The sequence below is a fragment of the Eupeodes corollae genome, chromosome 3 (assembly GCF_945859685.1).
Source record: "Eupeodes corollae chromosome 3, idEupCoro1.1, whole genome shotgun sequence".
Classification (NCBI taxonomy): domain Eukaryota; kingdom Metazoa; phylum Arthropoda; class Insecta; order Diptera; family Syrphidae; genus Eupeodes; species Eupeodes corollae.
In genome coordinates, this window is record NC_079149.1 from 4,777,233 (window position 1) to 4,800,579 (window position 23,347).

At 29.0% G+C, this 23,347-nt stretch overlaps 4 protein-coding genes across 8 annotated transcripts; 3 read left to right on the forward strand and 1 right to left on the reverse strand.

Moving 5' to 3' along the window:
- Positions 1 to 335: 335 nt before the first annotated feature.
- LOC129951592 (elongation of very long chain fatty acids protein 2-like) lies at positions 336 to 2,197 on the reverse strand. Of its 2 annotated transcripts, XM_056063836.1 has the most exons (6): positions 2,179 to 2,197; positions 1,979 to 2,089; positions 1,820 to 1,910; positions 1,410 to 1,503; positions 1,111 to 1,351; positions 336 to 755 (listed from the first exon to the last, which is right to left on the reverse strand). In XM_056063836.1, the coding sequence occupies exons 2-6, from the start codon at positions 2,046 to 2,048 to the stop codon at positions 415 to 417; spliced, it is 837 nt and encodes a 278-aa protein (XP_055919811.1). In that variant the 5' UTR covers positions 2,049 to 2,089; positions 2,179 to 2,197; the 3' UTR covers positions 336 to 414. The 2 variants fall into 2 exon arrangements, with proteins under 2 accessions (XP_055919811.1, XP_055919810.1); XM_056063835.1 differs by lacking the exon at positions 2,179 to 2,197 and having other exon boundaries at positions 1,979 to 2,172.
- Positions 2,198 to 9,508: 7,311 nt separating this feature from the next.
- On the forward strand, positions 9,509 to 13,995 carry LOC129952540 (elongation of very long chain fatty acids protein 4-like). The gene is made up of 5 exons (XM_056065158.1): positions 9,509 to 9,703; positions 9,785 to 9,881; positions 12,838 to 12,931; positions 12,997 to 13,237; positions 13,307 to 13,995. Exons 1-5 carry the CDS (start codon positions 9,658 to 9,660, stop codon positions 13,630 to 13,632), a joined length of 804 nt encoding a protein of 267 aa, XP_055921133.1. The 5' UTR covers positions 9,509 to 9,657; the 3' UTR covers positions 13,633 to 13,995.
- Positions 13,996 to 14,176: 181 nt separating this feature from the next.
- Positions 14,177 to 15,808, forward strand: LOC129952539 (elongation of very long chain fatty acids protein 1-like). The gene is made up of 5 exons (XM_056065157.1): positions 14,177 to 14,430; positions 14,501 to 14,603; positions 14,828 to 14,921; positions 14,992 to 15,236; positions 15,297 to 15,808. The coding sequence occupies exons 1-5, from the start codon at positions 14,388 to 14,390 to the stop codon at positions 15,622 to 15,624; spliced, it is 813 nt and encodes a 270-aa protein (XP_055921132.1). The 5' UTR covers positions 14,177 to 14,387; the 3' UTR covers positions 15,625 to 15,808.
- Positions 15,809 to 20,866: 5,058 nt separating this feature from the next.
- On the forward strand, positions 20,867 to 22,818 carry LOC129951883 (elongation of very long chain fatty acids protein 1-like). 4 transcript variants are annotated; one of them, XM_056064237.1, is made up of 7 exons: positions 20,867 to 21,077; positions 21,262 to 21,322; positions 21,387 to 21,557; positions 21,622 to 21,712; positions 21,949 to 22,042; positions 22,114 to 22,354; positions 22,411 to 22,818. In XM_056064237.1, the coding sequence occupies exons 3-7, from the start codon at positions 21,515 to 21,517 to the stop codon at positions 22,740 to 22,742; spliced, it is 801 nt and encodes a 266-aa protein (XP_055920212.1). In that variant the 5' UTR covers positions 20,867 to 21,077; positions 21,262 to 21,322; positions 21,387 to 21,514; the 3' UTR covers positions 22,743 to 22,818. The 4 variants fall into 4 exon arrangements, with proteins under 4 accessions (XP_055920212.1, XP_055920211.1, XP_055920213.1 ...); XM_056064236.1 differs by having other exon boundaries at positions 20,867 to 21,322; XM_056064238.1 differs by having other exon boundaries at positions 21,262 to 21,557.
- The last annotated feature ends 529 nt before the right edge of the window (positions 22,819 to 23,347 follow it).

Sequence of the window (23,347 nt, forward strand, 5' to 3'; positions counted from 1 at the left end):
TGAACGCAGCCTATGCAGATAATTGAGTCACTTTGCTCAGAATCACTAAAACCACTAAACTGTCATTATTTTTGATAAATCCTCCAACTCTTAAAACTCATTTATCTATTTAGACTGTGTTCTAATTCGATAGTTTTGATTTGATTTCATATTCCTCTCATTTAACAAAACATAAAAGTACCTGCTTTGTTTCCCTTTCTCATTTTAATTATTAATTGAGAGCGAGATCAAACTTTGGGACGTCAAAGTCAAGGTCCTTAAAATGTGTTGTTGATGCAAATTTTTTTTTTATTTTGACTGAAAACAACAAAAATCTGAAAATAGAAAATATACGATTTTTGTACTTTTTTTTAATTCATTTATTTCTAGAATCTTAAAATAAAATTAAACTACGAACAAGCATTTTTTTGTTTACTATCGTCGTCTTTGTTCCTCTTTTGATTTGACTTTTGCTTTGGAATTATTTTCAGTGTAACTTTTCTTGTAAAAATCATAAAATCCATAGAAAATCACAATAATTACTATAATATAAATTGCTAGCATTAATTCGGGTATTTCACAACCACGAATTTTTAAAACAACAACGTGGAATAGGACAATAGTAAATTGGACCATCTGAATTGTCGTTATGGCCTTTTTGAAAGGTGTCAATAGAACAACAATTTTACTGGGAAGTACAGCAGCCATTAAATAATATGAGTACATAATAATATGAACTGAGCTGTTTATGAACGCTGGTAACAATGCTGAACTGCCTGAAATATAGAAATAAAAGCAAAATGATTTTTAGAGAATTTATGTCATTGCGGTTGTTAAAAAGTGTTTGACAGTTGTTATAGTATTTGACATATGACTCTTTTGATAGAACACATTTTGACGTTTAGACATTTTATCTTTCTTGATGATATGAAACGAAAAAATGATGAAACGTCAAGATAAGTCACTTAAAAAGATTCAAATGAACACTATTTTGTTTAAATGGAAATGTATACAATTTATATCATTCAAAATCATGCAAACTGATGTTTTACAAATTTCTTCATACAGTTCACATCGTCGAAAATAATCATTTTCTTGATAGCAAATAATAGTATTGTTCCTGAGACTTACTTCTATAAGTTGAAATTAAATTGTACGCCAAAAATAATACAGTACAATGATGGAAGACATGCAGAAACGACACTTGATTTTGTTTTTTGCGCAAAACAAAAACAACAGTTTCAATCATTTCTGACGCCTTAAGCCAAACAAGAAAATAAGAAATATGATTGAAATCCTTTTCAACTTGTGTCCCAGGTTCAAAATCAACACATGCCCCATATTCAAGAGTTGGAAGATCAATTAAATAGATCTGAAAAATAAAACCCATACAAATTAACCGTCAACTTTTCAGTGAAATTAATGCTCACTTGTGTGATAAGGTAAGCGCAGGCAGCTATTTGATAAATATTATATAAAATCATAAAACCTTTCAACTGGTAAGCAGGACGTGACTTCATAAAGCTGAAAATTTATTTTTGTATTATTAGCTCAATGCTTAAATTTAATTTCTAGATATTTATATCATTTTTAGCTATACTGATTAGTTAGCTGTCATTAGAAGTTAGATGACATTTAGTAACGTTTGATTATGAGTTCCGATTCCTCTTAACTATTACTATGAAGATTTTCAAGCCAACAGATTTGTTTGAGAATTAAGTGTCAAAAATCTATATGATGTTATGTTTTTGTTTGTAAATCTATGATAATAATGATAACTTATATTGATTTAATAAACTTTAAAATGATTTGTGCTAACGACTTATTTGGTGTTTATTACCTGGGTGTAATTTTGTAAATAATAAGCAGGTACATTAGAATCATCGCAACCACGGGTTTTCCAACTCCAATTCGAGTGTCCACGTTTATAGCTGTGGAAAAGTTTAACAGAATATTTTTCGTAAACTTTTCAATTGTTATTTGAACGATAAAAACTAACCACTTGTATTTGACACAATCCATTCTTTAGGGATGACAAAGACATCGTCGCGTTCCACTTGTACACTCATTTTATTGCTTTTTAATTTGTATCTTGACAGGATTTTTAGAACTTAAATATTGTAAAACATAAATAAATAAAGGATTTAAAAGTTTAGCATATTATGCTTTTTTTGGATAGATTCAATTCTAAAGAAATACCGATTTTTCAAATACTAAAATTACTAGCAAGCGGAAGCAATAAATCTTTACAAAAGGGACATATTTTTGCAACTGAAGTAAGCTGAATGGATTCTAATCTAATTTATAGGGCGCATTTTAATATTAAGTGTCAGTGAATTAATCAGTATAACTAATAAACCAATTGCTGAGTGCATTACACTTTTGTATACACATTTTTCAAATTTTGATTAATTTTTACTCTTGTTTCATATTTAATATTCACAACGACAGAAGCGTATACCATTTTTTTTTCAAAATGAGAAGATGTTTTTTTAATAAAATTCAAAGGCATTCAAATGTATTTCTAACGTCAAAAAGTGTATTGTACATGATTTTGCAGAAACTATCAGCAGAAACTATCAGTCGCTGATTTCTTACACAACGCCATCTGCATGCTTCATACGTCAACTGCAAATCTGAAAGTGACGTTTCTGTTAGTATTATTTTGACAAAATTGTAAGTCCATGAGATTGTAGGACATCAAATTTACTGACAGATCTTACATGTTTATAAAGTTTGGCAAACTTTCTTTCTAAGCTTTAAGTTCTCCTTCTTTAGTTTTAATTAAGAAGCTTGTAATAAAATAAACATGAAAAAATGCGTATACAGCCCTGTCTAGAAATATTTCTTCCATTTAATTCACATTGAAACTCAACAAAAACTCTCTGAGTGTAATAAAATATGCTATATTTTTATAATAAAACTGTACAATACGAAATACAGACTTCTTAAAATTATTCAAAAATTACCGACAGTTCTAAAAAAACACCACGAACAGAACTAAAATTATTTTTTGATTTTTGATTATAAAGTTTGTCGCGGAAAAGACTAAACCTTAGACTTTCTACAAACTTATTTTAAGGTTCAATTAAATCAATTTGCTATAATTAATATTATTTTTTAATTTATCTTTTCCTTTTTTCATCTTTTCAAGCGAGCATTCTTCTTTTGAATATAACTTTTTTGATAGAAATCATATAAAAAAAGAGGCTGGAATGCGACCCACACTGATAACTTCCCATCCCGTCTGTCGATTTGTCTTGCTTAAAAGTTTGTCTATATGTACTCGTATCAATTTTAACCAAACTTGCGTACTATTTTTTGTAGATTTTATTTTTTATGAAAAAACCGACTGTTGGATTTTTATATAAAAATTACTGAAAACAATATTTTCTGTGAAATAAAATAAGTTTGAACCCAATAGTTTTAATTTTTGAAAACCTATTTGAGCCGAAAGTAAATTTTTACTAAGTTATAGTATTGTTTTTTTAGAGTTTTATTTTTGTAAAAAAACTGTCAATTCGAATTTTTTAAAAATTTTACCAAATGTTGAAAACAATATTTCTTATGAGATAAAATTAGTTTAAAGCCAATATTTAAAATTTTTGAAAAGATATTTTAGTCGAAAATCAATTTTTACCAACTTGTATAAAATTTTTTTAGGTTTTTATTTTTTTTGTAAAAAAAACTGTAAATTCGATTTTTCTCAAAATTTGTCCTACTGTTGAAAACAATATTTCTTATAAGAAAAAATTAGTTAGAAGCTATTATCTCAAAGTTTTTAAAAGATATTTGTCTCGAAAATAATTTTTTACCAACTTTTGTTAATTTTTTTTCGGTTTTTATTTTTTTGTAAAAAAACTGTAAATTCGATTTTTTTCAAAATTTTACTGAATGTTCAAAACAAGATTTTTTGAAAGATAAAAGTAAATTTAAGCCAATATCTCAGAGTTTTGAAAAGATATTTGAGTCGAAAATCAATTTTTACCAACTTTTACACATTTTTTTTAGGTTTTTATTTTTTATAAAAAAAACTGTCAATTAGATTTTTCTCAAAATTTTATCAGATATCAAAAACATTATTCGTCGTTGCACAAAATTGTTTTAGAGATGAAATCATATTTCAGTCGTAAAATTTTGGAGGTTACAAATTTTTTTTTTTTAGTTTTTTTGATTTATAAAAAAACCGTTATTTTGATTTTTTTCAAAAAATATACCTGTTTTGTATCACGTTACAATATATTATATAAAATTTAATTCAAGTCTTTAGCGTTTTTGGTTCGTAAGATAATTAGGGTTAACCAAAATTTTCACCTTTTTTTTAAACTGCTGTGGTAAGAAAACCACCCACGCAATTTCCTTGAGAGCCCTTTCTGCATCTTTCTGCCTTATTATCTGTATAACAAAATATATTTGAAATCGATATCTCTTCTGGTTCTTGAGCTATGGACGACGAAAAAAACGTCGCGAACGTACGGAAGTACGGACGTACGAACAAAAAATTAAAACAAACAAACCCAAAAATTGAAATAGTTATTGAGCTTCCATTAACTCCACAAATACTTAACTTAAGAAAGTTAGTATTTTAAAACAGTAATTTTAAGATATCGAATGTCAAAAGACGATTGCATACACTTGACAGCTACCAAAACAGCGAGGTATTTAAAATAAAACACCTTATATTACAAAACTTATCCAATTAATTAGATTTTCATAGAAAATTCACAAATATTATAGTGGAGTAAATTTTAGATTCAATTTATAAAATTTTAGCAACTTACGATCTTTATGCATAAAGCATCTTGCACATGAGCTACGAACTGCGAACTGTGGATGTTCGAATATTTTGACTTTTCTTAAGCCCGAACAATTTATTCGTTGCAGTGTGGAAAGCGAATAGTGGAAAGCGAATAGAGTTTGACAGTTCGTAGCAACCACACTGCATTTCGTTACTACCAAAATGTGGTACCTATATATTTTGACTTATTCACCCCGATCCCGATTACAGAATCCAAAGAAATTAAAAGTCAATTCTGACATACATGAAAGACTTTTTAACTAGGCTTATTCTTTTACCAATACAATTTAGTACCGAATTGTTGCTTAGTGGATAATTCTCAGTTTGGTTAAAAATCAGGGCTAAAAGAATGTTGAAATGTGTTATTGTTTTTTGTGCCCTGATAACTTTTTAAACTTTTTGAACGGTCATCAGAAAAAGTAATACAAAATTTGATATTTGATGTCAAAGAATTTTTTACTAAATAAAAATCGATTTATTTCTCACTAGATTGATCTTATTCCTGGATCAATTATCTTTCCATGGTGCAATTTTCAAAACTATCAATAAATAGAACGCAAATTTTGAAGTTGCGTAAATTATTTCTTATCCAAATCGGTTAACTTTGGACATTTCTGTAAGTAATAAAAGACGTGTTCATATTTCAAGAAATATAATAATAAGAATTGAGAACAAATTATTCTTATCGCGGTCAATCTCAACTTAATTTCAAAATATTCTTAAATTGGAAATAAAGAAATTAACTGCTTTTGGTTTGGTTTTTACATAAGTCCCTCGATAATAAAACACTTTTATTTTAATTCTTTATCTTTATTTTTTAAGAACTTGTCTCGTCAAATCTCTCAAATAAAATATTGAATTGGAGAGTATCAAAGGAGAACTCGTTCTCCGATCATAGATAGATATCCCCAAGACTGGGAATCGTATAAGGAATCCCTCAAAAAGTATAAACAAGAACTGAGAATAGTCAAAATATCCTCACGGAGTCCAACGCACAGCATGTCTCTGCATAAGCGGGGCATTGAGAATCAAACCCTCAGCAGCGTTAGACACTCTTCTCCATCTGACACCCCTAGACATATTCAGCAAACAAGTGGCAGCAAGTATAGCTATAAGACTCAACGCCTCATCTCAATGGACCAACAACAATGTGGGGCACTCCATCATTTTGAACCTCTTTGTTTCTACAAAAAAGTACATAGATTACACTATTCCAAAACCCCAATTAGGAAAACACTTTCAGGTATAAAACAAAAAAGTCCTGGATGACAAAAGCATCAATTTTTATACAGATGGATCCAAGACAAATGAGGGAGTTGGTAGTGGTGTGTACTCAGAAAAGCTTAATCTAAGCATCTTATTCCGCCTCCCTAATTTCAGCGATCAAAGAGGTTCTCTCCTGGCTAAGAGAATACGTGATATTAACTCCATCTTCTCGGACAGACAGGCTGCTATCAAATCTCTTGACGGTGTCTCAACCAAATCTCAAACGGTCCTCGATTGTCGATCGTCTCTTATGGAGATGGCATGGCGCAGCAAATTTAACATTCACCTCTGTTGAGTGCCGGACCACAGAGACATTAAAGGAAATTGTAGAGCCAATGAACTCGCTAAAAATGGAACCGTCATCGTCATACCTATTTCACCTGAAAAAAAGAAGATAGGGATACCGATAGCTACATGTAAACTTCTGCTAAAAGAAAAAGAAAATTTTAGGTGGTACATGCGCAGCCACAAAACTCATATGGCCTTCTCTGGACCTAAAGCGCTCTAAAGACTTGTCATCTCAAAGTTGACTTCATATTAGCTCCCTAATAGGTGTCCTTACGGGACACTGTCTTATAGGCAGACACGCAATACGACTTGGTGTAGCCTCAAATGACTTCTACAGGAGCTGTATGGACGAGGAAGAAGAGGAAACAATCTCTCACCTCCTCTGCATTTGCCCTGCTCTTTCACTAAGAGGCAAACTTCATCTGGGAGACTACTCTTTTGATAATCCCATTGAACTAGCTAAAAAGGATATCAAATATCTCCTTCGCTTTTTAAAAAGCTCAAAATGGTTCGATTAGTGGGAAATAATTCTTTAGATTCAATGGCCCTTTTCTTTTGCCCTAAGTGTGTGGATTATGAATCCGCAGTCGCTTAAACCTAACCTAAACTTGTAAGAACTAAGTTAAATAACTTGTAGCAACAAATATAAGATTTTAATTCTTCGGTAGAAAGGTTTCATGGCTCAACTTGATTATTCTAAATTAAACTATTAACGTATAGTTTAACTTTCTTTAAAAATTTAATAAAAATCACACAATTTTCATAAAAGGTGTTTTTTTCTTAGATATATAGAACTTTATAATTAAATAAAATAGAGATGATTTTATTAAGTTGACATAATTATTTGATTAAGTTTACTTTATTCGAAAGATGACTTAAATATTATTTCTGGCATGAGACCGCTAAGGCTAGGATCTTTTTTTTTTAAAGAAGAAATTACCCATTATCACACCAACCCATAAAACAGTCAGTTTTTGCGGGTGTAACGGTGTCTCAACATTAACGTGAGAATTATGATCAATTTAAATATAGCAATTTTGTGTATTGACGTATCCATTCAACCTTAAATTGAGCTTCATTGCTAAATAATAATCGCGTGCGTTGTATTTCAAACCGAACTAAAAATAAATCACTTGACAGCTGACAAAATGGCCGCCACTCAAAATATTGTTGCCAACTTAAAATTGTATGCCTCTTAAAAACTACCATTTATAACCTTCTAATGATGAGAATTTTAAAAGACTGTTTGACATTTGAAGACGTCAAACTGTGTTAACATTTGCATTCAATAAGATTTGATCGTTTATGCCAACAAACTAGCAACTCTTGAAGCATTGGAAGCCAATATTTAAGCGACAATTGACATCAAAGTGCCAGATTTATTACTATCATATGCCAGAGCTCATGAAAATGAGAAAACATTCAAAATGGTGTGTCATCTTCGGTGTATCAATCACATTTCAAAACTGGATCCTATGCATCCAAGACTCTATCAATCGAAAATCGAAATCGTCTGGAATACCTTAAGGAAACCATATAGGACCTCATATATTTATTTTTTTATCAGTTAGTGTTTGAATTAAAATTATTTTTTTTTTTACTTCGTTTAATCTGATTTGGAAATGCGATTTTGCTAGGTTTCAATATATTTTTTTTTAACATTTTTTAAAAACTTGATATAATAAGAAACAAAAACGGGTTATTTTAATCAACATACAAATCAGGAAATCAATTTATATGAAGCTTTTTCTGCATTAAACTAAAAAACAAAAATCAAATAACAGAGAGACATAACCAAATTAATTAAAATGCAAAATTTCTAAAATGCGTCTACCAACTATTTGTATTGCAAATGGACGTTTTTTAAAACACATATCATGCACGAGGATTTTAAAATGCATAAAGTTGAGTAATGGACTGAATACGTTCTAGGTAGGCACTTATAAAATATAAACTTAAATTCATATTTATAGTCCCTGAACTTGAATTAAAAGTAAACAAACATATAAATTAAAAATTTTCAATTTAATTTTTCTGAAATATGTACTTTTATTTTTATTAAAAAGCAGAGTCTCGATCTTGTAGTGTAGTTTTGATCAAATTAAAGTTCGGTGAGCTGAGAAATTATTATTTATTTCAATTTCATTTAGTTTCTACTTTTGTTGATTAAATTTGTTAATTTAATAGGCATAGGATCAATTAAAAATAAATTGAATGGACTTTATACCAGTCCAGGGAGAAGAAAAGCCGTCAATGAACTTTATAATCTTGAAGTGCATACCATGACAATGACGCACATCACTTACGAAAGTTTTAAGTCGATTGCTTTTCAAATTCGTTGCTAATAAATATATCCACATGTTTGTTATATGAATGTACATTTATGTATATTTTTTTTAAACTGAATTGTTGTAAAATTATAGTTTTTCTGTCGGCTAAGCCATCGCCGACACGTTGGTCACAGTCACACTTCTTTAAATGCAAATCACTTTGGCCAAGGGTCAAAATTCTCTCGAGTGTGGAGAAGTATACAAACTTATTTGCATTTATAGACAACAAATGCAAAAACGCAAGCCCTACACTCCGGTTCTAAAGAATAGACTTTTATCTGTAAAACAAACTAAATTTTCATTTCAATGTAATCCTTACAAACTAATTTAAATAATTGCAATCACTTGATTGGAGTTAAATGAGGGGAGAGAAATGATTGCAATCGTTTTTAGGTTAAAAGATTGCATTCTTTTACATTGTTAAGCACCTGCTTAACTATCAAAAAATTTGTAAACTTAATTTTGCCAAGAATTGTTGTAAATTTGGCAGATGATTGAGCAGTTTGTTACCAAAATAAAATTAAATATTGTTCCAAATTTACTTTAAAAAATAACTAAATTTCCATATAAAATTCTGCAAATAATGAAACTACACCTGCTTAGAATTTTTCAAACCTAAGGCTCCATACATTATTCAAATCCAATACAAAATATTCTTCCTCATATCGACACATAATACATATTATGAAAGTTTCAGTTTGCTGCAGTCTTGTCAACTAAACCCTGACCTATAGAATGTGTAACTTCAGTTTTTTTTTAATGAGCATATGAAAAAATTCGCTAGAATTATTAATGATCAGATATTTATTTTAATGAATTATGAAGTGCAGTAAGTTAGGTTTAACTTTTATGTGCATATTGACGTATTTGGAACTGGGTAGGCTAACAGATAGGAGGTCTGTTACATAAGATCACAATTTAAAGGACTTTTGACGAAGTGTAATAGTGTTAAATTTTATTTTTGTTCGTATTTTTTATTTTTAATTTTTGCCAATCATGTCGCTGATGAATAATTTTTTGGATGTATTTTCGGCAACAAGTGGTTAGTTTTTTTTTCTTAAAATTTAGACAACAAATAAATTAGAAATAATTTTGTAACATTTGTGTGCTTATTCCAAAATAGAAGTCAGAGTAAATGATCGATTTGGAGTATCTTCCTACATTCCGATGCTGATCATCATTGTATCCTATCTTTTAATCGTATTGAAAATTGGACCAAGGTAATACCGATTAAAAACGTGTAAATAATATTAAAAATTATTAAAACAAACATTAACTTCTAAAAGTTCAAAATTATTAAGCCTCTTGATCTGTTGTAATTGTCATTGAAAAGTAGTTAAGGATTTTCGAAACTATTTCCACATTAATATTAAAATAATTAGACATCTTATCTCTTATTGTTTAAGTATTTTAAGAAATATTTATAATGGTTTGGGTTTAAAATGTTGTGAGGGTTGTAATACTGTGTTTAAAATATTGTATGTTAAAATTCTGTGTCAAAAATTATGTATAAACAAAACTTAAAAAAAAAACAAATATCATAACAATTTTTCACTAACACTACTTAAGCAAAATATTTTAAAACAATATATCAAAATTCTTTAAATAAACATGCATTTTTGTGTTCCTAAAAAGTTGATAGTTTTTACGTTTTGAGTGACTTTTTTCATGAACACATCGGCACTATTTTGTGCATTTTTATTTGTATTGAATTCTGATACAATATTTGTCTAATCTTATCTTAAAAAAAAAAGAGGCTGGGATGCGACCCACACTGATATCTTCCCATCCCGTCTGTCGATTTGTCTTGCTTATCAATTTTTACCAAATTTGCGTACTATTTTTTGTAGATTTTATTTTTTTATGAAAACACGGACTGTTGGATTTTTATATAAAAATTACTGAATATTGAAAACAATATTTTCTGTGAAATAAAATAATTTTGAAGCCAATATTTTTAATTATTGAAAAGCTATTTGAGCCGAAAGTAAATTTTTACCAAGTTTTAGTATTGTTTTTTTACAGTTTTTTTTTTTGTAAAAAATAAGATAAAATTAGTTTGAAGCCAATATTTAAAAGTTTTGAAAAGATATTTTAGTCGAAAATCAATTTTTACCAACTTTTATACATTTTTTTTAGTAGTACCCGTGGCATGATGGTTAGTGCGTTGGACTGTCATGCAATGGGTCTTGGGTTCAATCCCTGCCTGTGCCACCTTAATTTAAAAAAAAATAATTTTCGCGGGTACTGCCTCTTGCGAGGAATTGACAATTCCTTCAAGAGTAATTCTTGTCATGAAAAAGTGCTTTCTCAAAACTAGCCGTTCGGATTCGGCATAAAATTGTAGGTCCCCTCCATTCCTGACAACATTACTCGCACACAGGAATGGTTGAGAGTTGTAAGTCACTAGGCCCTGGTTCACAACGGACTGTTGCGCCACCCCATTTGATTTGATTTGATACATTTTTTTTAGGTTTGTATTTTTTTTTGTAAAAAAAAACTGTAAATTCGATTTTTCTCAAAATTTGTCTTAATGTTGAAAACAATATTTCTTATAAGAAAAAATTAGTAAGAAGCTGCTATCTCAAAGTGTTTAAAAGATATTTGAGTCGAAAATCATTTTTACCAACTTTTGTTAATTTTTTTTTTCGGTTTTTATTTTTTTGTACAAAAACTGTCAATTCGATTTTTTTCAAAATTTTACTGAATGTTGACAACAAGATTTTTTGAAAGATAAAAATTTGAATCAATATCTCAGAGTTTTGAAAAGATATTTGAGTCGAAAATCAATTTTTACCAACTTTTATAAATTTTTTTTTTTAGGTTTTTATTTTTTGTAAAAAAACTGTCAATTCGATTTTTCTCAAAATTTGTCTTAATGTTGAAAACAATATTTCTTATAAGAAAAAATTAGTAAGAAGCTGCTATCTCAAAGTGTTTAAAAGATATTTGAGTCGAAAATCATTTTTACCAACTTTTGTTAATTTTTTTTTCGGTTTTTATTTTTTTGTACAAAAACTGTCAATTCGATTTTTTTCAAAATTTTACTGAATGTTGACAACAAGATTTTTTGAAAGATAAAAGTAAATTAAAGCCAATATCTCAGAGTTTGGAAAAGATTTTTGAGTCGAAAATCAATTTTTACCAACTTTTATACTTTTTTTTTTAGGTTTTTATATTTTGTAAAAAAAACTGTCAATTAGATTTTTCTCAAAATTTTATCAGATGTCAAAAACATTACTCGTCGTTGCACAAAATTGTCTTAGGGATGAAATCATATTTCAGTCGTAAAATTTTGGAGGTTACAAATTTTTTTTTTAGTTTTTTTTGATTTATAAAAAAAATGTTATATTGATTTTTTTCAAAAAAAATACCTGTTTTGTATTACATTACAATATATTATATAAAATTTAATTCAAGTCTCTAGCGTTTTTGGTTCGTAAGATATTTAGGGTTAACCAAAATGTTCACCTTTTTTTTAAACTGCTGGTAAAAAAACCACCCACGCAATTTTCTTGAGAGCCCTTTCTGCATCTTTCTGCCTTATTATCTGTATAACAAAATTTATTTGAAGTCGATATATCTTCTGACGTACGAACGTACGTACACACGCACGCACAGACATCTTTCTAAAAATCTTTTATTTCGACTCTAGGGACCTTGAAACGTCGAGAAATGTCAAAATTTTCAATTTGACAAATCGGACCTATTACAATAACTTCCTATGGGAAGTTAAAAAACAATAGAACAAATAAAATTTTGCAAATAGTTAAGAGCAAAACTATAAAAAGTGTTTTGAAAACCGGACGTACAGAATTTTGACCAAAACAATCACTTAAATCATCATATACACTTGTTTTCATACATTCTGTAAAACAGTATTTTAATTTTGAAAAAAATGTGGAATATAATTTTAGACTAAAAAATGTATACCAAATATTTCAAAACTGTGCTAGTAGTATTAAATATTTTGACAGTTAAAAGCAAATAACAATGCCTTATCTCTTTTTAATCATTAAGTTTGAACCAGAGACGTCAAAAAGAGTCTAAAATGAAAGCTTTCGACCGTTTCACTTTTACTAAAATGTCATCTGTCAAATTTTTTATTTTTAAGATTACTTTAATTTTGTACTTAATCTAATTGTTAAAATAACTTAAATCTTACACTTATTTCAGTTTCATGAAAAACAGAGAACCTTACCAATTAAAGGCTTTTATTATTGTCTACAATATTTTCCAAGTTTTTTCGTGTTATTATATTTCTTATAAGGTAAACAAAACATATGAATTTTCATTCAAGTTAATTTATTAATAGTATTTTATTTATTTTCATAGGCTTTTAATTCAACCATTCCAATATTTCAATTCTGGAAATGTATTCCTATTGTACCAAAAACTGATTGGGACCGAGTTTTCAATCATCTTGGCATTTTGACATTTTGGCTCAAAGCATCAGAATTAAGCGAAACTGTAGTATTTGTATTGCGAAAGAAACAACGACAAGTATCGTTTTTGCACTTGTTTCATCATACAACAATGTTGTTTTTGACTTATCAGGTTATCAAATATTATAAGGGTAAATTTTATTATTATTATTTTTTTAATAGAAACTAAAAAAAACTAACAAATTTATTTAATTTTACAGTCAATCAAGCATTCTTCGCTTTGGTTCTCAACTGTAACGTCCATGTTATTATGTATACGTACTATCTTCTAGCAGCTATTCTCCCTTCGAAAATCCTATCGAAAGTTAAGTTATTGAAGAAGTTCATAACAATGATTCAAATGATTCAATTCTCTTTTATTTTAATTCAAGTTTTCACTTCATTAGTCACGAAATGTAATGTCCCGAAGCAAGTACTTATAAGTTATATGGTTATTGTTAGTGCATTTTTCTATATGTTCTATGATTTTTATAAAAAGACTTACAATGCTAAAAGACGGCAATCTATTGAGGGTTTGAAGAAATAATCAATCTTTAACAATACAATTATTTTAAATTTACTAAGTAACCTTAAGCTTAAGAATCATATGAATTTATTTTTATTTTGGATAAAAGAAAATTGTAACAAACGACACAGCAACGTCTTCTGGATCAGCTAGTATTCAATGTAATTGAAAATGCATTGTTATGAATATAAGGTCTGTTGCTGAGCATTATTATGCAATAAAAACAACTTAACATAGTTTAGCTTAATTAAAAAAAGAAAAAAAACAAAAACTTTCATATAATTTAAAAACACACATGTGTTACCAAAATTTTGTTTTCCAGAGTTTCTTGCACTTTTAAATATGTAAAATAAAATATTCTGTAAGTTTACAAAAATAGAACCAACTAAGTTTCTTTCCCTTTCCCAAAGTGCAATTGCTTTCCTGCAGTAATACCTTTAACACACTTTCCAAATTGAATTTTAATTATTGTATTATTTACCTTAAATTCGAATTTAAATTAAAGATTAAAACACTAATATTGCCTTGAACGTGGGTATTTTCGATATTTAACTTGGATGTTTGGAGTAAGCAAGTGGCAGCCGCCTAGAAAGGTGGTCTTTTGAAAAAAAAGTAAATTATTATATACTAAATCAGGATACAATAAACCATCATCGCCAGGGACCTCTCTCATCCACAATTAGAGCTAAGCTGGATTTTAAGCTTGAAATTAGTTTTGTTTTTTTTTTTAACATATTTTCGTTGAAGTGTTTTCACTTTTCACAATTTTGAGCAAAATGGCATCCGAAGCTATAATTGATCTTTTAGGGAATAAAACGGGTGAGTTTTTCAAATTCGTTTTATTATTTTTTATGAAGTGAAAAATTGAACTTTTGTATGTGTGTTGTAGAAATTGAAATCACAATGGAAGAAGAATTTGCAATTAATTCACCAACTCCGATGATAGTAATCCTGGCTTCATATCTGCTAATAATTTTGAAAATTGGACCTGAGTAAGTAAAAAATTGAAAATTATCATGTATTAACGAGAAAATTCGTGATATTGAAACGAAAACTAATTTGTGACCAGTGTCTTCAAAGAGCCTCAAAATAATCCTATTCAAGTATTTTCTTAAACCAAGTTTTAAGACTAAATTTGCTGTTCGAAAGAAGATACTTTTTGTAAATCTAAATAAAATTTCCAAAACAAATCATTTACGTAAAGAAATCATTTCAGAATAATGAAGTCAAGACCGGCATTCCAACTCAAGTCCTACATTGTGATTTACAATATTCTTCAAGTGCTTTGTTGTATCTATTTAGTTCATAAGGTAAGTTAAGTTTCCGAAATTCTAAATTATTTCGGATTTCTATTAAAAATTTTCAATAATTAATTTCCAGGTTGTTGTTATTAATCTCCCAACTTTAACATTTTGGGAATGTGCTTACTTTCAACCTGGAAGTATTGAGGAAAAAGACTTTAATCACATAAGTTATTTTACATTTTGGTTAAAAGTCAGTGAACTAAGTGAAACCATAGTTTTTGTATTGCGAAAAAAACAGCGACAAGTCTCATTTTTACACGTTTTCCATCATTGTGCTACATTGTTTCTGGTTTATCAACTTTCAAGAACTTATAAAGGCAAGTTTCTCCATATTTAAATACATGATTTATAGACTTTAATACTTCTTTCATCTCCAGGTAGTTCAGCTCTGTATCCACTTTTCCTCAATTGCAACGTCCACATTATTATGTATTGTTACTATTTAATGGCTGCCGTTCTTCCCGATAAAATTGTTTCCAAGTTGACTCCGGTTAAAAAAGCAATCACCACAATACAAATGGTCCAATTTGCTCTGATACTTCTACAAGTTGTTGTAGCTCTAAGTAAAGGTTGTAAAGTTCCACCAGTTATCTTGTCAATTTATGTTCTAATTATAATTGCATTTTTCTATATGTTTTATGATTTCTATAAAAAGAATTATTCATCGAGAGAACCTTTAACTACTAAAAAATCAGAGAAATTAATTTAAATAATAAACAAAAAAAAACGTATTAAGTATAGATAAACATTAAACTATTCAAACAAAAAATAAGAGCATTTAATATAGTAATTAGTTAGTAAATTACCATATTCACCTTTAAAATATAAACTACATTGTATGAGAAGTATGTCATGAAGTTTTTAAATAAAAAAATATAATAACAAGCTGTTAAAATGGCCTTGAAGTCTTTGGCACTGAATAATGTGATGTTAGTCAGTTGCTTTTGTGTATATTTTGCGATATTGATGTCTTGAATCATGATGATTAGTTGAATTAGGTTAAGTGACTCATCATCGGCGTAATTCTTTATAAATTGGGAGTTGATTATTTAATGAGAAAAAGCAAAGGTCCAAAAATGAAACCGTGAGGAACTTCACAGTTTGTGGCATGAACATACAAAAATTGTTGTTAAGAATCACTTTGGAAACGTTTGGGTTGTATTTATTTTTAGGCCACTATTAAGAATTATTAACTATAATACCTATACAACTAATTAAAGTAAAAGTATTTATTAAATAAAACTGTTGCATAGGGAACCAATTTATGTAAAAAATCAACTATTTCCCTCGAAATACTTGTTAGTATAAACTGAACCCAAGTGGCGATTTCTTTGCCCCCATAATTACTCTCACACCAAAGTCACAATCTTTATGTATCTTAAAAACCGCAAAAATGGCATTGTTCCTTAACTAAATTCTGGTTTCTTAAATGTTACAATCAAAAATTGAGTGTTAGAATTTTGAATCCAATTAACTTTAATTTATAGTTCATAAGAACTTTTTATGTAAAACAAATAAAACTTAATCTAATAGTGAATGCATAAATATTTTAATTGAGTATGATTATTTTTATGAGCATTCGGAAGTTTAATTTCTTAAACCTAATAGGTACTTCATAAAAACTGTTTGAAAGTTATCGGTGCTGTCACTTTACAATGTACAAAAATTATTAATTTCAGCAATTATTTTATTACTTGTGTGATAATGATAACAATCTGTAGGAAAAACTTGTTTTTCAAACATACGAACAATTACATTAACTATTCATTACTTTTAAATTTATTAGTAAAGTTACATATTCAATGTAAAACTTTGGATATGGTGGTAATAAATATTTTTCTGCCGCCAAAGGAATAATATTTCCTTACAAAAAACTTAATTGAAACTCTTAAACAACTCATTTAGTTTCAAACTGGTTACCCGTTTGTCTTAAACTGGACTGTAACTAATCAGTAACTTATATCGAGAAATTGTGACATTTCAGTCACAACCTAGTGATAACGACCAACAACTGTCACTTCAAATATTACAAAATGCTCTGTAAGAAAAAAACAAGGCGAAATGGATCGGAGAAATATTGAGACAATAAAAAAAACAAAATCTTCAGCCGAGTTTTGAAAAGCAGTTAGGCTTGTAAGTGGGGAAAAAACACGACCTGCACAGTTATCAATATAGAAGAATTAAAAATGCATTTTATGAATCTTTTCAACACATCACAAATATCACCATCGCTTCAGTATGCGCCACCTCACATATTTAATGAATTCTTAAATGCTCCTATCACGCTCTCTAAGGTAGAATTGGTTACAGAGAAACCTAAAAATAGGAAAGCTCCGGGAGAGGATAGAATATTTTTAAAATCTAACACCCGAATTTTTAAACTTTCTAACCGTGGATAACAACAGAATTTTTGAGATAGGTGATGCTCCGGGAAGTTTTCGAAGAGCAATCACTTTCCCACGCAATACTGTTCAACAGGGTAAGAGAGTGGGTCGAAAACAAGAAAATTTTGCATGAATTTCAAGCGGATTTCAGCAAAACTATATTCAACGCTAGACCAAATTTTCTCTTTGGTAAATATTGGAGACATCTATAAAAAGAGAGGGAAATAGCTGCATGCCTTTTTTGGAGATTTCCGGGCAGCTTTCGACTCAATTCCCAGAGAAGAACTTTTCTACAAACTCTACGGATACGGAATCTCACAAAAATGATATCTGTCATCAGAGCCATCTACAAAGAAAATGTTGCAAGGGTATGGGATGGTAAATTCCTCTCAGACGAGTTTGAAACGTCAATGGGCGTTAAACAAGGTTGTGTTCTTAGTACTCTATTTTTTGTTTTGTAGAAGATGTTTTTTCACTTTGTGGGAGTCTGTCCAATACTCATGGAATTTCGAAGGCTTTTCTTTGCAGTGGAGTCTCTTGGTCTAGACGAAGTTATCAAAATTTTGAATGGAGAGAGCGGTTGGGACCCTCTAGTTGGGTATATTACGAAAGCGTTTCGTTACAGAAACCAAATTATGCAAGGGAATTTTTAAATAATAATTATAGATGTATTAAAAAAAATAATAATAATTTAATGTTTTAAGCTTTCTATTTTTGAAAATGTACAAATTAAATTAAAATGTGAGTATAGTTGACGGCCTTTGACAAAACCGAAAAAAAACTTAGTTCTATCAAAACACTGAAATGTAAATTTGTATATATTTATGAAGTTAATAAAACTAAAAAAAACAGTCACAAACAAAGGGGTCAAGAACACTTACTCGTATGTTACATAAATGCAAATTTAATCTTTTAAGTTTATAACTCAGTTGTTTCAAAAACTGTAAAGTAACGCTGATGTAACAAGTTTTGTAGCTTACTTGTTACAAAATTAAAATGTGTGCCACTTGGAAAAGTGCTATTAAGATTTTTTTACCTAGTCATTACTTTTTTAAAATTTGTTTCCAATTCCACGGGAATACAATTTTTCAAAAAAATTGTTTGAATAAGTAAATGTAATTATTTAAAAACATATTTTTACCTTATTAGGCTTATGCTGAAACTGGTGGTCTAAAAACCAGTACACCCGTATTAACATTTAAATGATTTGCACGTATTAAAAAATATGTTGAGACACTTTTTGATGGTCATTCCTTTAAGAAAAAACGTTACTCATGATTTAAATAAATACAACAGTTTCTTAATTTATAAAACGAAGAATAAAAAAGCCAAATGAGAATTTACTATTTGTTGGGAAAAAAGAAAAACACAATAAGCAACCTCTAAATATGAATCTAAAAAGCTTAAATTTAGGCAGAAATATTATTTCAGCGTGCCCTAACCAAAAAGCTTGTTTTGAATCAGTCATGAGAAATTAAAGAAAATAAAAATATTCTTTTGAATGTTACTCCAAAGTCAATTACAAGAATATTAATTTAAGCAGTATTGACTGTAAAATCATAGCTAAATGAACTTGTGGTTAATGGAAAGATGAAACTGGTAAATGTTTTTTATCCCTTGTGGAATGATTGATTCTTTGCAATTTTGGTCTTTTTACAAAGTGTCATTCTTTTACCTTTCAATTTTCATTGCTAATCTGTTAAGGTAATTGGTTTATCGTTATATACAAATTTTATTTCAGTGAAGTTTTTTTGCAAAATCACTTTATTGAGATCTAAATTGCTTTTCAGCCTCGAATTACCAAATTTACGATCTCCCACTAATCTTTTAGAAGTTAGGTATATTAGCGAACAAAACGTTTTTGATGTATTAAGTTTAAATTTAGAAATGAGTGACGTAGGTAAAGTTTATACCTTTATTAGTGTACCTATTGCATGATCTTTTTGATAGTTTGACGCACAAATCAAAATCAATAAACCATAATTGAATTTATAATGGAATTAAAATCAATAATTAAGGAAAGAACGAATATAAATGTGTTGTTAAAAAGAAAGCTATTTTCATTGCATATTACTTCCGACACTGCCTGCGCTAAAATAATTCCCTTAGCAGTTTGAAATCCAGACGATTAAGATTGAGATTAAGAGATTAAGATCCATCAGTGCTCTAACAATAGCTGCTAATGATCTGTCAAAAGCCAAATACCTTTCAATAGGGATTTGTCTATCCACACAGACTTTGTTAAGTAGATTCTTAGAATTTTATTATCAGAAGGTTAGCTGATTTGATTTCGCATCCAATAACAAAAATGTTGACAGCAAAATGGGGTTGTCCATGGTTAAACTTAGATTTTCTTAAATTTTTTTTTCGTGGCGCATGGAACATTATTGAAATTGTTTTTTTTTTTTGCGCGAGTGTGGTTGAGCTATCAAATTTCCAGCAAAGTTTTGTTTGAATTGTGTTAGTATTAGTGCAAATAGGAGTTAAGTTGCCGAAAAATCCAGATTTGCAGATTAAATCTTAAATCAAAAATAAATCAATTTATTTTGTCCAATGGAATGCAAAAACAGGGGGTATTTGTGTTTTGGCAGATCTGGATCAAGAATAAATTGGAATAAAAATTACCCATGGAAAACGTAATTAGGCAACAGCATATGACAATTTCAAATATTGTGCGACAATGACTTTTCTGGAAATTTTTGGCCAGTTTATAATTCAAGATTACTTATAATTTACTCAATCGGATGGACAAAGCATTAGAATCAGCAATCAAAATATCTTTACATTTCCTTTCTTCTTTTTTGAATTGTGCAAAAAAGAATTCTTAAGAAGTCGAATCATATAAATTCTATTCCCGGATTTCTTACAGCAAAAGTGAGATATTTGTATGAGAAAATTATTTTATACATTTTTTTTTAATACAGAAATCTCAAAGATCTTAGAAACATAAACTGACCAATTCCTACACACATTTATAATGATACATTTCGGAGAGTTTTGTTATCGATTAATTTGACAATATTGTAGAACCTGACAGTTGTTTGTTCTTAAAGTGTGTGTTATTATGTTCATACCAAAAATGTTTTGCAGTTTCGGAATAATTGGGTTCAAGTCCAACAATCTATTAAAACTATTGTTTTGAAATGCGACTATTTTATAGATGTAATGATAAGCGACAAATAAGTATCTTAAATATATCTTATATCGTTATTTTATTACTTTTCTTATATTGTTTAATGATAAGGAGCATAACATTTTTAAAGGGGGCAACTTAGTTCTGAATGTGTGCTCTACAATAATTAAATTGCTTTATTATAGGGTCAAATTTGAAATAGGTACTAAGTTGTAAAATATAGATTGATAACATTTTGTCTGTACGATGAAACTTTCTCCAGATTATTCAATCATCAGAAGAGTTACCTCATGTCTTTGAAATAGTTTTTTTTACTGATTTTGAAATTTTAGAAAATAATAAACTTTATCTACAAACATATCGCTATCATTTCAATGGACAATGGTTCTTAGAAAAATATAAATTATAGCAATTGGTATAAGAGAGTGAAGAAAACAAGTTGCAGCCGTTTAGAAAGGTGGTGTTTTCCAAAGTAATTTGGTGGATCTTTGAACAAGGTAGAGCCATTAAGGACCTCTCGGCCAAAAACCCTAACTTGATTAAAAGCTCAAAAAGAATTATTTAAAAGTGGTTTCCTGAAAGTTAAAAAGTTGTCAAATAAAATGGCATTGGGAGCTGTAATTGAACACTTATCAAATGAAAGTGGTTAGTTTTAAAGTTTATGTTAAACAAAATATTCTATAAGTTTACAAAAATAGAACCAAAGAAATCTTAGTGTTTTTCAATTTCAAAAAGTGCAATTGCTTTCCTAATGTAAAACCTTCAACAATCATTAAAAATTGAATTTATTTATTGTATTATTTACTTTAAATTCGAATTTAAATTAAAGATTGAAACAGAAATATTGAATTGAACGTAGATATTTTGGATATTTAACTTGGATTTTTGGAGTAAGCAAGTGGCAGCCGTCTAGAAAGGCGGTCTTTTGAATAAAACTTATTTATTATATAATAGATCAGGATATAGTGAAGCATCATCGCCAGGGACCTTTCTCATCCACAAAAGATCTTAGCTGATTCTAAGCTTAAGATTGTCTGTTTTGCTTAAATTATTTTCGTTGAAGTTAACAAATTCTGAGCAAAATGGCATCCGAAGCTGCAATTGATCTTTTAGGGAATAAAACGGGTGAGTTTTTCAAATTTGTCTTTTTATGATGTGAAAAAAATGAACATTTGTATGTGTCTTGTAGAAATGGAAGAAGAATTTGCAATTAATTCACCAATTCCGATGATAGTAATCCTCGCGTCATATCTGCTTATTATTTTGAAAATTGGACCTGAGTAAGTAGAAAAATGAAAACTATTATGTGTTAACGAGAAAATTCGTAATATCGAAAAGAACACTAACTTGTTACCAGTGTCTTTCTAGAATTTTAAAATAATTTTAGATCCTCTATTTTCAAATCTAAATTAATAGTGTTCAGGTATTTCCTTAAATCAAATTTTGGGACTAGAAACTTTTCGTAAATCTGATTAAAATGTCCAAAACAAATAATTTAAGTAAACAATCATTTCAGAATAATGAAGTCAAGGCCAGCATTCCAACTCAAGTCCTACATTGTGATTTACAATATTCTTCAAGTACTTTGTTGTATCTATTTAGTTTATAAGGTGAGAGTTTTGTTTCCGGATTTCAAAGTAATTCTGATTTCTATACAAATTTTAAAAATATCAATTTGCAGATTGTTGTTATCAATCTTCCCACTCTGACATTCTGGAAATGTGCTTACTTTCAACCTGGAAGTATTGAGGAAAAAGACTTTAATCACATAAGTTATTTTACATTTTGGTTGAAAGCCAGTGAATTAAGTGAAACAATTGTTTTCGTATTGCGAAAGAAACAGCGACAAGTCTCATTTTTACATGTTTTCCATCATTGTTCTACATTATTTCTGGTTTATCAGCTTTCAAGAAATTATAAAGGTAAGTTTTTCTATGTAAATATATGACTTAGACATTAATACTTATTTCTTTTGCAGGTAGTTCAGCTCTTTATTCACTCTTTCTCAATTGCAATGTCCACATTTTTATGTATTGTTACTATTTAATGGCTGCCGTTCTTCCTGATAAAATTGTTTCCAAGTTGACTCCGGTTAAAAAAGCAATCACCACAATACAAATGATCCAATTTGCTCTGATACTTCTACAAGTTGTTGTATCTTTGAGTAAAGGTTGTAAAGTTCCACCAGTTGTCTTGTCAATTTATGTTCTTATTATAAGTGCCTTTTTCTATATGTTTTATGATTTCTATAAAAAGAATTATTCATCGAGAGAACCTTCAACTACTAAAAAATCAGAGAAATTAAATTAAACTATAAGTAAACATTAAACTATACTTTTTTCTACACAAAAATAAAGAGAATTAATATAGCAATTAGTTAGCAGATGCCCATATGAACTTTTAAAATATAAACTACTTTGAGAAATATGTAATGAAGTCTTTAAATAAAAAAAACTGTTTAAATGGCCTTGAAGTCTCTGACACTGTAAAATCCAATTTCAGTCTCCGACTTTTGTGTATATTTTGTGATATTGATGCCTTCAATCATGATTAGGTGAATTAGGTTAAATCACTCATCATCATTAAGTTAAGAGTTTTTTGTTTGGTTAAATAATGAGAAAAAGCAAAGGGCCAAAGATGGAACCGTGAGGTACTTCACAATTTATGGCATTAAAATACAAAAATGGGTGTTAAGAATAACTTTGGAAACGTTTGAGTTGTATCTATTTTAGGCCTCTTTTAAGAATGACAAAGCAGTAACATGGCTGGAGACCATCCTCAAAGGACTATTCTATCTCAATCATGTCTATGTCAAGGACATTCTTGTAGAATGTCCGCTGGAAGAATCTCAGCAAACATATCTCAAAGTCTACTGACACGGACCTGCATCAGGTAGTAATATTGAGAAGCGATTC